The 14,460-nt window shown below is 36.7% G+C and overlaps 1 protein-coding gene across 7 annotated transcripts in view; it reads right to left on the bottom strand.

The window, feature by feature from the left end:
• The window catches only part of SOX6 (SRY-box transcription factor 6), a 381,650-nt gene that overhangs the window by 236,164 nt on the left and 131,026 nt on the right, over positions 1-14,460 (bottom strand). For all 7 annotated transcript variants that reach the window (XM_049819851.1, XM_049819852.1, XM_049819846.1 and 4 more), the window contains one exon: positions 597-840. In XM_049819851.1, the coding sequence (XP_049675808.1) occupies positions 597-836 (240 nt within the window). In that variant the 5' untranslated portion in view covers positions 837-840. The remainder of the gene's footprint in view (positions 1-596; positions 841-14,460) is intronic.

The raw sequence follows: 14,460 nt of genomic DNA, 5'->3' as shown, positions 1-14,460 counted from the left end.
TATATAAACTGGTGATCTAGAGCAGAAGACCATGACATAGTTACTCATAAACACCTTTCCCCTCCACAAAGAGTTGTAATTTCCTATAAATAGAGCAGGATGTTTGTGTCACCTAAAATGCCAGCTTCTTTGTTGTGGTGTAAAGCTATAATATTCTAGATTTGGTGGGTTCTATTTCTGAGAGAAAAGTAAAAAAAATACATTAAAGTTTCTTCCTTCAGCACAACACTTTGCAGATGACAAACAGTTGTGAGCTACATCCTCCTGTCAGAAATTAATGCTTGAATATATGAGCTAGAGAGGTTATGACATAAATCAAGGTATGAATGAAAACACGATAAATAGATGCATTTCCTTTCCGAAGGTGAACTCATCAAATGACCTCATTCATATAGACCTGTATACTTAAGAAGATTATACAACTGTAATTTACAATTACACCGTATTGATGTTGATTTATTACTAACATCGACACTTTAACATTTAAAAAGCTTTACATCCATGAAGGATTGTACTGAACATGTCTTTCAAAATGGAAGTGAACAGTCTTTTACAATACTAATTTAGAAAGCCACTGTGAAAACTGTAAAACTCACCATTCTGTGTTGGGCTGAGATGACTCCATCCCACTCGGGATCTTGTTGGATGGTCGTGACCAGAGTTGGTAGCTCCTCGGAGTGAGGTTTGTTGTGCATTACATTGTGTAGAGGCAGATGAGAGGTCGCATGCTGATCACTGTTGCCCTCTTCCTTGTCTCGTGATGCTAAGTCCTGGGTCATTGTTTCCTCTCCATCAGCTGCACATGCAAACGGAGAGGTAGCCTGCTTGGAAGACATTCTTCTACAAAACAAGAAAAGCAGACAGAAAGAAAACATTGGTGGTAAATGAAAAAAATCAAGCTCAAAACAGTCCTCTAAACACGCTAGACTTGCCTACAACAGTTCAAAATTAATCATATGCAGTCAACAAAAGTACTCTAAAAAGTAAGGGTTTGGGGGATCTGGATCCAAAACACTGAGATAAAGTATTCATTGATGCCAAGTCAAGGTCAGGGTTAAGTTATATGATGTCATTCTATTCGTTTAGACTTGTCAAACAATATGATTTTCTCCAGCTATAAGAAAATAGTGATTTTATTGGTATTTTCATGTTGATTTTGCATGAGAGTTCAAGTCTAAACTCCTACTCCCATGAGAAGTCTGAAGGTTGTAAGCAAACATTTAAATGAGAGAGTCCATCATGCTTTCCTAACCTCATTCCTTGCAAGCAGATGTTTTCTACACAGATGAGAATTTTTAAATCCATTTCAAATTCTGCTAAATAGGTCCTTCTGCTGTTGTTTAAAGCTGTATCTGCTCTTCACCTGTTTAAAATTTTACCCAGTTTTACCTTTTGGAAAATGCTTTGAGATGTTCATGTAAAAAGTGTTCTAAAACTGAATGGTTTATTGAATGGATGGATAATATCTGAGTAATCTTTTACAGTTTGAACTAAAAACCTAAAATAATTATGTTTCATTTCATATTAGGCATCGAGTATAGGATATAGCTCAACAAATTACTTTAAATGACTTTAAAGTGTAATGGATAAATGCATTGATTTATGTTAAATGTCTTTCCTAATAATGGCCTCTTACTACCATCTCATATGCAAACACAGCTTTCACCACAGTTTCTGCACTTAGATGAAAATATAACTGACTTCAACTGAAAAACTCAAAACACTTTGTTTAAAATTTCTAATAAGATTAACTGCAACTGTTAAAACAATCATTAATAAACCTGAAAGAAGACAGCTAAAATATCTTAGCTATCTTCCCAGGTTTTAGTAACTTTAGAATATCCTTGACACTGGAATTGCTGAGAAACTAAGGAATAAGATCTTCACCTTAATTGCTTCTTAACAATAATTGATTTCATACCATTTCTTTAAAAATGCACAAATCAGTTAACATAGGAAACCACATGAGCATTTTTCAAATTAGCAAATCATTAACTTGCTAGTACTGTTTCTACAGACAAATAAATACTGATTAAAGGGTCTGGAAATCTGAGACTAACAGTTAAATTTACAAATCTGTCACATGCTTTCATGAATATTACAGTGAAGGAAATATCAAGTGCAAAGAAAAATAATTAAGTTAATTCCAATTTAAACAGTAGTTTTTATGTAGCAGCCTGTGTTTCACATAGGATTTAACAGCTAATGCTAAATTTCTCACAATTAATGAGGGAGTTCAGATTTAGTATCCTACAGTGAAAAAAAAATTAATATAGGATCAACTAATCTAATTATGTACAGTTCTATATGAAAGTATTACAAGCTTTGAAGTGCTTTGAAACATATTAAAACACTGATACCTATTTAGAATAACTATTCTGTAAATAGAGATAATCCTGCCTCTTAAACTCGATACTGGTGAGGCAAAAAAGGTTTGTTTTCTTTAGGGGACCCTAAGTGTAAGTGGGAGTCTAATATTAATGCTGCAAACAAGCAGAACTGAGGAATTTAAACTGTGTATTACATTCTTGCTACACTAAAGAATTTGTGTTGATGCTACAGAGAACATGCCAAGAGTTCAGCAACCGGCATTACTGTACGTACTTCAAAAGGTTCTGGTTCATAATTACTACGATCCAAGACAAAATAAAAGGTTTACTTTCCCTTTTCTCATTAAAATAGTCATTTTACTGTAATCACTCACATGAAAATATAAGTCAATGCTCTATGCAATTTGAAAACCAGACATGAAAACTGAAAGTCACAATAAAGGATTTTCCTTTCCTTCACCTTCTCAACAGATTTCATTCCTGTTTCAAACCGAACGAGCTTCTGTGAAAAGAAATAGCTATGGCTGTTTCTTCACCATAAATTAATCATGACACAAAACTAGAAATGAAAATGTCTCTTAAGAATAATTTCAACTACAAACTGCACCAATGAATAATAGTGCACAATCCTAATTAAATACAACTCTGCAGCTGCAAAAATAGGCTGAATCTGTCCAAAGCTACGAGTTGGCTTTAAAGGCTGGTTTGTTAGGGACTGTTTTCTTAAGGAAGGCTGGGCCCTCAGTCTTAATCAGCCAATAAATTATTTCCTGCAATTACATTAAATAGAAAATTATCTTCAAATTGGGAATGTTAATTGAAAATCAAAATTCAGACTGAAGTTTAGAAATTACATGCTGAATATAATTAGTCTAGAAAGGCTTCACCTCTATTTCATAAACAGGCTTTCCGTACTTCCTCAAGTGACCATTCAGTAAAGCTATCTACTGGTAACGCACTATAGAAGAAACACTTTTTCTTTGCTATATACACTAATATACTTTCCCCTTATTCATGATGTTTTAAACACAATTAAATAAAAATCTCTATTCGTGTTCTATTGTTTAAGTTGATTACATAGAGAAAAGGGGACTGTTAACCTTAAAAATAAAATTATATTGACAAAGTCGCATTTACTAATAACCTCAAGCTATGCCCAGCAACTTTTGTCTGTATTAGACTAAGAGAATGGACCAAGAGTAGGGTTCAAATGCTTTCTAGCTCCATCTAGCCCTTTTCTCCACAGCTGCATTATGGTCAGATGCATTTTCATATTGCACTTTACTCGGTTACCTATAGTCCCGGAGCCTGAAAAGAAAGACAAGCTCAGGCAGGCCTCCCAGGCACTTGCTCTCCTCATGACATAATTTTTAGGGGTGTGTTTCGCTTCTATTTTCCCCCAAACCTTTGTTAAAATGGCAAGATTTCACATATTAATTATGGTCAGAGGTCAGCACTTAATGGTACCTTTCAGGTTTTTGGTTGCTAGACTTTAAACATCGGGGTAAAAGGGACAGAGATGTAGGACCCTGCTCGATTAAGCCCCCCACCTTCTTTTCCCAGCACAATCATTAACTCAATCAATAACCCTCATGTGTACATGTCTTCTGAGGGTGCCAGGTTATGCACCAAATATTGATTATGCCTGGGCTTGTAATCAGTAAAACAGAGTAAATATAAACTCTGCGACTGGGTGTTATTCAGTCAATTACTTCATGCAGGTTTTCACTCGTTACCTGTTTGGTTTTACTTAAATGGGAGAATTCTGCACACTGAACTCCATCAGGTCCAAATGCACAGTTTGGCCAATAACTCCAAGGCCTCACCAAATTCAAAGGGAGAAGAATCTGGCCCACTTGAGTAGTTTATTTTTATGATAACATTAAATCATAGAACAAGTTGTTGTGTTAAAATGTTTTAATGTTAAAAGATGAGTATGAATAGCAGTCAAATTTTAAGCCATAGTAACTTCCAATTTTACACTTAAAATATTCCAAATGTATTTGCTAACATCCCTGGTGAGAGGAAAAAAAAGATCAATATTCATAATAAATAAGGCTTGTAAAATGTATCAGAAATTTACTAATTTCCAGTATAATTTATTTTATTTTTTTCTCCTATTATCAATTAAATTCACTCGAATGATTTTTAAAAAAAGTTTCTGATAAAAAATATCTCCCTAGTTATAACCCCTGCAAACAGGGGTTTATAATGGAAGTGCTGACACAACCCTAACTACAGCAGCGCAAATGGTGCCGCTATAATACACAAAATCAAGTTCTATTATTCTAAACTATCCTCGCTCGGGGGGTTTTCTTTACTGTGCTCCCAGACAAACTGCTGAAGCATGAAAAATTTAAATGCAATCAAGTGGGTCCAATTCTACTTTACTAGAACAAGTGTCTACAGTGGTACAATCTTAAAAGAAGATGCAACAGATTTGTTTGGTGCTTTTCTTTCTTTTTTCTTTTTTAGCTGTTTATTTATAATACTGTGCAGTGAAGATAAAATAAGAGAGGAAATTACACTCACATTATATCAGTATATTGATTACACAGCACACAATCAGAAAGAAAACTACATTGTGAAATTGTTGCTTTGGTGAAATTGACAGATTAGCTGAACACAGCAATCACTAAAGGTGGAAAATATACCTAATGTGTATGAAAAAAAGTTGAAAAAGGCCCTAATTATCTGAAATCCTATCACCTACTCAACTTAGAGAATTAAATAAAACTTGGTTTGGATTTTCCAAAACTAGAATAAATTCTATCTCATTTTGAACTTGAGACAGAAAAAGAATGGGATCATTTATCAAAACCTCAGTAATGTTGAGGAATTGGACCTCAATTTCAGTCAGCCTCAATACCAAGATAGTAAAGCTCAAATTGAACTGCTAAGGGTTTTTTACCTATGTAAAACTAAACACAGTCCCAAACACCTCCATTCTCTATATATCTGACATGACTTTTTATTTTAATCCAGAGAAGAAATTCTCTCTGCTCTAGTGAAGACTGCCAGTCAGATTCTCAAAACATGAGTTTTCTTTTTTTCCTACAGACAGTGTGTGTTATACCTTTCTAAATGCAAATAAAAATACCTCTTTTTTTTTTTTTTTTTTTTTTTTTTTGGTCTAAGGCTTTTCTATGGTCTCAAATTCTTCAAACAATTTATATCTTCTTTTTTGAAACAATTAGATGATATTTCTGACATGAAAGGCTTCCAAAGCCAAAAATCTTCCATGCCTGCTGACTGCTCAAATGATTAAATGTTACACTGGAAATTATGGCTAGACCTGGTGGTTTAGCTGCTAGACATTTCAGAATCAAGCCACAAAGTATTAACACAGATCACAACAATGTGATAGCCCAGACACTGTTTCAAAAACGTATAAACTAAGCAATAACAACAAGATATATGACGAAGCAGACTTGTAGTTGGCTGGAGACTCCAGCTTCTGCTCTGCTCCGCTCCACCCTCTCAAGGCATTCATAAACCTAAAGGCATGTCTACACTGCAGCCACATAAATGACTGCTTTGTAATGCTGAGATATCCAAACTAATTTTAAACAAGCTTGTTTCTGATAGCACTCCAACTACAGTAGCATGGTACTCAGATGGACTAATTCATCCTGCTTTAGTGACTGCAGTACAGACATAACCCAGGTCTACAGCTCCAACAGTAGATTGGAATCAGATTAGATTAGAAATACATTCATTTACAGAGCTTTTATGAACAGTCTCCATTCCTTTTCCCCGAAGTGCCAGATTAAAGTACTTAAGTGCATGATTAACTGTAAGTATGCAAGCAGTCCACTAATTTCAAGTTGGACTACTCAGTTTCAAAAAGTTAAGCACAGGTCTAAGTGCTTTGGTGACTCCAGAACTAAATAAATTAAGAGAAACCATCTTTAGAAGTGCTCATAGCCTTTTAAATATTTCCTTCTAAACTTTATGCTAACCTGGTGTTCATGAAAAGTAAAATTCAGCCACAGCATCCTATCCCGCCCCACCTTCTAAAAGAGCAACAAACATGCATACTCCTCTCATAATATTAAATGTGACTTACAGGACCCTCCCTTACAAATCACCACTCAGCCTTGGGATAAATTAAATTCATTGTATACTCTTCTTTGCTTGCACTGTCCACAGTATCCTCCTCTTTCATATCTATGGCACACCTCATTACTTGGTGGCCTTGTGTCTTTCGTGGATCCTCAAACCCCTTCTGAAACTCAAGAGCATCCTTTATGCAATCTATTTTGCAGTGCAAGTTCACCTATACAAGCGCTATACCTATACAGGCCTGATGTACAACAGAGTACACTGACATAGCTGCATAGAAGTTAGGGGAACAACTTACTTATTTCTAACTGCAAACCAGTTAACATCGTTTAAACATTCAGGAAAACTGATCTTTATTTTTGCTGTATAAAGATACCAGTTACACTAGTGTTCATATAGACTTAAAGAAAAATGAAAATGCTTTGCCAGTAGCCAAAATATTTGGCAGCTCTGCCCCTCTAAAACAATGTTCTGTAGGCATAACTCAGTAGTGTAATTCATTGTAAATCTAATGCCGTAATCTGTCTGCCATTTTAGAATAAACAGTTATTTCCTAAAATTATGAAATCTCATATCTGTTTTCAAGGAGCCTTAGTAACACAAATGAACAGTTAGCAATATTCCGTTCTCCTGGGGCCCTGCACCCCAACATGAATCCCTATGCACAAAACCCGTACGAATAGACAAAGCAGCAATGGGAGAGAATCTCCCAGTTTCTGTTCCTGGCTCTGGCTCTGAGTCACAGCAAGGCCTTAGGCCAGTCAGCTCAACTCCCTCAAGCTCTTCCTTGGCTTCAATTTGCAGGAATACTACAAGAATTAGTTGCGTATGATCATAAACAGCATTGCAAGATTAGAGAGTTTCTGGTAGTCGCAGGAATCACCTTGGAAATAAAAGCCTGGGGGAGGGATGGAAGAAAATATGATTCAAGAAATGACAGCTATTATGCTAACTGAGCACCCAAATCTCTAGCTGAAATAAGCATCGAGCTAAGCGATACACCCACAGCTTCCAAGATACACACTCAGCTATTCTTGCATTTGTTTTTCCAATCCATACACTTCTGCTAATAGATATGAATCCATATCACGAAGTTTGACTTCATATTCAGACTTCCTCAAAGCTCAGAGGATTTGGAACAATTTTTATGGTATTTCTTCTCATTTGTAATCAAGCAATGTGAGAGCTAAACAGCTCCTTGGAACTTATTTGGAAAGCCTTTCTCTTACATTCTGCCATTATAGTGACCTTCTCAGCCGTGCAGCCACAATAAAATATTGGGGTTAGGGAACGAGTTCCTGTCTATTCATCTAGTTGTCAAAAACATTAAAATGGATGCAGCAAAACAGCCTTGCAGCCCATTATGACTTTTCAGTGAAAATCCAGTGTTTAGCCAGATTCATAAAATGCCAAAAATACAACCTACCTTTCTAGTAGGTTAAATATTCCATTCCCTTTATTCACTACCCGGAGCTTTCACTGAAAATGCCTAAGGTGAACTCACACTGAATGCAGTAAAGGGCAGTGAAAGAATAGTCATTTAGCACCTGGGATGTGCTCATCTTCACTCACTGTAGTTAATATTTTCGATAGTTTATATTTAGCTGACAATATTGCTGTCACTTTATTTAAACAGCTTCAGACTGTTCTTTGGACCAGAGCTCATATGCCCTGGAATGCTTTGACTCATGAATTGTTTCTCCTGATAATGTTACATCACGTAACCACCTCTGTTTAATTGGTTGCTATTAGCTTCTCAGTGATGACTGCCTTTAAAGTCCTATGACTACACCATGTGTCTCTGGATATCCAATTTCTTACTGTTGGAAAAAGAAAAAGAAAAAAGGCAGTACTGACTTCCAGCTATCTTTACCAATAACTACGGGAACAAGAGTGAGCGTGCCAAGAATTTATCCATCAGCAACTTGTTAGGATTTGGTTTTTTAGGCAGCAAGTAAAAGAATATACAATATAAATAAAAGCAATCACTAACAATAAAATTAAAAAACAATGGTTGCTATAAATAAGCATTAATTCACATATTTTTATGGAATAGAATGACTTAATTGTGTAGCTGAATGATTATATAAATGGTTTTGATAAAGGATGCCTAAAAATACTAAGAGGAATTTATTTTAGCATGATTAGACTTTATACAAAAGAAAAGAATACAATTATTTTTTCCCTTACAAAGCCACTTAAGAACTTGTTCTAATAACTAGAAATCTTCCTGAGCACACTTAAACCTGATGGGCATAAGTTCCTGAAATGTTCATTAAATCCTTTCAGTATTCTATGAGATGCATACTCCAACAGTAAGATGCAGTATTCTTACACTTTTTTTCCTCCTACAGTTAATTTTCAGGAGGTGCTTAAGATTCCATGTAATGAGTTAAACAGTTAATTTCCAGTCTTACAGGTGTGCAAACAAAAGGTCATGTGCCATCCATTTCTCTGCACCACCTAATTCAGAACAGAAACATTTTATCTACAGTCAGATTTCTCTCCCCTCCTTCCCCATTCTCCTCCCTCCTCTCCATATTTCTGATTCTCATTTCTAAGTTCAATAGAGCACCTCAGTAGGCAGTGAAATGGAGTATCAATTTCAGGCTCACCTGTAGCCGGTTGCACTAAACCACCTAATTAGTACCTCCATGTAAGACGAAACAATGGCTCTGCAGCTCAGTTACGGATTGTCTTTTTAATAAAAACCTTACACTACAAGCCTAAAAGCATTTCTAGCAGGCAAAATATTTCTTTCAGTAGAGGTTACGCAAGCTTCAAAGCACTTAAATATAGGTGCCAAACCACATTGCCAGGAGCTCTTAGTACTGTGAGGTACTGTTACCTGACAGCTCAGTGAATATAAAATTACTTGTTTCTCCAACTGAAGACAATCAGATTGTCACCTTCCATTGTAATAATGCACAACTAGGGATCAGCAAAGTGCCAACATAATTACCAGGAAGAAAACAAAACATAACAAAAATATCAAATCTAAATTTCTCTAAAGGGTAAACACATCCATCTGGCTATTCACAAAGCAAAGGAGGAGGGATTTTATTTTTACTATCAAATATCCTAGTGTTATTTAGCAATAAGATTTATATGCCTTTTATTAAGTGAGAAAGAAAAACAGCTAAAGAAGTTGATTCATGAAATACCAAAAATAAACACAGGTCAGAACCGTGCTGGGATGTTACTCGTGCACACTTAAAATACTGCAAGTGTCATCAGAGATGCTAGGGACAAGCATGCGTATCTGTATTGTTGTTATTATAAAATCTTATATGTGAGGATTCATAAAAATTAATTCTAACTGGCACATGGCGTACTTTGGCACAAGCTATGCATGACGTGCCACTTTTATTTGTTTATTTAAATGACTTCACTCTTAAGAACCGAAAATGAAGTTTGAACTGCAGACTGCCTCAGAACTGGGACTTTCAGGATATTAAAAACCTGAGGAAGACCTTTGAAGGGGGTAATCTGAACACATGAGAACTAACATTTTCACCATATATTTCTTCAGGTTATTCAGCAAGTGGCCTACATATTCAGGAGTGAAATTTGCATTTTGGTGATGCAGAGATCTTATAACCAGAAATAGTGTTTTACATCTACAGTAGCTCTGGGCATCCTATAAACTATAAAGGACTGTCCTAGGTAGGATATATACTGAAAAAATATTTTCATGTGATTCACAGAAATGAAGCTAAACTTAAATTCTTCTTGAAAAACTTGCATTGTTGAGTGATATCATGGATTACCTTTTCTGTATCAATATTACAGTCACTACTAATGCATGCAGAAAGTTCTTGCACATTTATTGATGTATATGCACATCATCTTCGCATACATTTTAAAGTTTCACCGATGCTGGAGGAGTTACAAAAGAAGAGAGAAAAGCAAAATATGCAAAGCTGAGAATCAGGCTGACATCGTTTTTTCTCTGAAGGAATATTCAAGATTGGCAGTAAGGGACAAGCAGCTTTTTTCCACCCTGCACAATTGTGCCAGAGCCAGATGTAATCCTAACCCTTGCGGATAAAGCAGTCACAAGGACTGCTTAAAGATGTCGTTAGCCTTGGGGAAGAGCTTAAGGAAAAGATGCAGGCTCCACATAACCGGGAACACCTCCTGCATCTTGCCTCAGGCGTTGCATCCCTGGGAGCTCAGGTGCAGCACCGAAAGGCTGCGCTTCCCGGCTACAACCTGCTCACAGGATTTGGCCATTGATGCTTGCTCTTGTGCATTATGCTGTAGCGTACAACACAGCACCTTCTTTTCCACTGTATTAGAATATAGATAGGCTCTAGCTGGTATGCCTAAGTGTGGCTTTGTTTTCAAGGGACTAAGCAGCAAAATTAGGAGGACAGACTGGGACGGGACAGCGGAAGAAAGGAAGGTAGCAAAGACCCACAACAATTTTAAAGTCACAAGCATTTTAATCAGATAAAACTAGACAAAATGCCCCACTTTCTGCAACTTTGAGAAATTCTGATTTTTGTTAGAGTCCTTACAAGCAGACTTTTACAAGGCAGCATTTTGCACAATATTTCTTTGTTTTGAACTAAGGCTTACACAATATGATCCTTACAGATGTGCACAATGGGAACCCTAAAATGTGTTTACAGACCCCTGCAGGAACCACCTCATTTACCAGTGAGCTGCAGCTACTACTGAGATAAAGGACAGGGTAGTCTGAAGCAGCATACTGTTCAGAAAAAGATTACAGGGGATACTATGCCTAGCTGAAACTACTCAGGAAATATTTCAGAAATACCCCTGTTTGATTGGCAATATGGCCAAGAACAACAATGTGGCAACTTTGCTCTTTCCCCCCAGAAGCCCTCCACTGCTTGGGCTCTGCAAGTTTTCATGGGAGGGAGTAGATGGGGCCCTTTTTTTTCATGTTAATTTACTTCAATATGAAAATAGGAAGACAAAAGATAAATAATTGTAGAAGTCTAAGAATTCAAATAAAGTAAACCAAAACATTATCTCCTCTATTAATTAAACTAATGAGTTGCCATTAAGAAGTGCAAACAATTTAAAGTTCAATTTATTGAGACTTTGAACCTCCTATTCTTTCACAAGGTCCACAGATGAAAACTACCAATTTTAACTGCCTTAAGAAAAAAATAAAATCTAAGACATTGTTATTCATAGTCTTATTCTTAGTATGACATACTTAACAATATAAAGTATTTTCATTGTTATTTAGTAAAACAAAAAAAATCATTGTTTAATATTAACCAGTTTCCCAATACAGGTTTTGTATCTTTAAGGAATTCATTAAGGTATTTGGACTAGGCACTGAAAAGAATCAGAGAACATTAAAAAGTAACTGTCACAGGTAAAGCTTACACCATTTCATCATTCAGCTTGGAGAGATCAAGCAGTGTGCAATCTCTGCATACAGCAGTCTGAAACTGCATCAATTGCAAAGGAAACTACACTCTCCCTGTCTTTTGGTTTCAGTTCTGCAAAGTACCACAAAATTGTTAGGAAGAAATAATTTGCAATAACTGAGGACCCTCAACTATCCTGTTTTTGTGGAAGATTATGGCATACAGCATCCGATTTCTAACAAGGAGAAGGAAACATGCATAGCAAAATCAACCGTAAGGCTAAAGGTGAAGAGTGCCCAGGCTCTGAATTGCTCCACATTTCCCAAGTGCTCAAAGTTCCATGTTAGTATTTTTAAATGTGTCAAAGAACATCACGAAGCACAACTATCGCAATACAAAGAAAAACGTAAACCAGCACACAAACCAAAGGCCCCGTCAAATGAAGATGTGCCCAGATAATTAGAAAGGAAAAAACCAAATGTCTAAAATGCAAACCTATAATATTGACAGTGATTTCAAACATTTTTACCATTTAAATTCAGTTAGATCCCTTACAAGTTATTTTAGCTATTATAACTTGTGATACAGTATGCTTACCATTGAAATACACAGGGCCTTGTGGTTTTCATCTCTGACCCATTTTTTTTCCTATATTTTAAGGATAAAACATATGATCTGCATTTGTAAAGAAGTCTTGTCTTCTCAAACGGTGTCAATTTTTGCTCAGGGCTGTATTTTGTAACAGTTTCCCACTTAGGTTTCTTGGTAATAATTTATAATAGACAAGCAAACAGCACATAATATGTGCAGCCTATTACTTCTAAAAACAGTCGAACAGTTTTGTTTTCTCATGGACATTCGTTGAGAGCTCTATTACCAATTTCAAAAGCATTGCCATACAGAACATAGAGCTTTACAGGCATATTTAGCTGGTATGGCTATCCTCCCTACCATGAACCATCAACGAGACAGTTCAGTGTCTGTGGTTATAAACCAAAACCAAAAAGAACTGAAAAGAAAGGTATCTGTTAATCTAGGAATTATGGCACACACATAGAATCATTATAGACTTTCGAGTATGGGTCAGATCCTCAGACACTGTAAATCAGAGCAGCTGTACTGAGGTTAATTGAATCCTCTTTATTCAGCTAAAGACACATCCTTAACAACTTTTCTTGGCATAGAAAAATTACATTGGGTCATTTTGCAATGTGAAATTCCTATGTTTTCAGTGAAAAACTGACTGTTACATTATTACCAGTGATCATATGACATGATAATATTCCTCCAAACACTCATCACAGAGAAATGCAAAGAACGGTAAGGCATATTCTGAATACTAGCAGACTGTATGCATCCCGCTCTGTACTATGAACTGATTCAAAGTAACAAGATCTCTTCACCTACACAGACAAGCTCTTTCAAAAAAATAACAAAAATTACTTCTCCAACTGGCATAAGTGCTAATATCAGACAATAATTCTGGGAAGAATCGAACACAAACTACTGAAACAAGAACAATTTTAGGTTTTAATTTGAACATGAATTCTTATGTTGCTACTTGGCAAAGCACTGCAGTCCAGCAGCTCCTGTGGAGCAAGGTCATGAAAGAGGCAGGGGTCATCCAAATACATAAGACCCCCAGCACAGCAGGCGCAAACTCTGCGCTAATTACACTAGGCCACATCAGTCCTCAGCACACAACCACCCTGGCAGCCTCTCCATGGCATTAACACTACAGCGACCAGGGCTGAGGGGACAGGACCAGGGGAGGCGCCCATCAGCCTACCTTTGAGCAGGCAAAAATAAAGTGCAAAAAGGGAGAAAGCAAAGGCTCTTTCAGGTTTTTTCTGCTGAATCATTTTTGGTCATGGAGAATCTGGGAGTTGATTCAGGCAGGGAAAAGCCCTGCCAGGGCAGCAACTGGAGCTAGCAGGGAGGCACAGGGCCACCCCAGGAAGGAGGCAGGTTTGGGGGGAGCCCTCTCATCTTTTCAGCAGAAGGGTCAATCCCCAAGAGGGGACAACTCCATAAAGAGGTTCTCTTACTTTGAGACTCTACCCTGGCTATTTTTTCATAGACGGTGATGAAGCAGTCTAATATCTGGCAATCAGTGCCACATCTCGTGTTCCAGAAATCTCAAAATAACTTCATCTTTACTAAGCAACTCTCTCAGCACTCCCACTTTACAAAAGAAGAAACTGAGACACAGTGAGTTTAATGAATTAATCCAAGGAAACAAAGGAAGTCAAAAGCACATATGACTGAATTTCCAGCCCTTCTCAGTTCCCAGTGAAAGGCATAAATTGCAGCAAAAGATGAATCTCAAATCAGGTTCGTAACATGTTCATAACTGAACAAGTCTCTTCTCACTAGCAGACAAAGAAATCTTTCCTTACAATGATTTATTTCACTAAACAGACGTGTAGAGTTGTATTTATTTCTACGGCTTTGTCATTATCAATTTACTATACCATGTCACAAGTTACAGTTTCCTTAAATCAGCCAGTAAACGCTGGAAGAAATGTTTGTTGACACTGAATAGTGAATTCCTACAAAACCTGCCTGCACTTCTGCGCTGGCAAGTAGTGATCAAAGTGATATGAAACTGAAAGCTCCCACACCGGGATGAACACCACATTAAGTTCAGAACGAGGCTGGGGTTGCAAAGTCAGTTTTAAAAATACAAACTGGATAATAAAATAAAAAAA

The sequence above is a fragment of the Accipiter gentilis genome, chromosome 17, assembly GCF_929443795.1.
Source record: "Accipiter gentilis chromosome 17, bAccGen1.1, whole genome shotgun sequence".
NCBI lineage: Eukaryota > Metazoa > Chordata > Aves > Accipitriformes > Accipitridae > Astur > Astur gentilis.
Note: the sequence above shows the minus strand (reverse complement) of the source record. Positions and strands in the feature narration are given on the sequence as shown.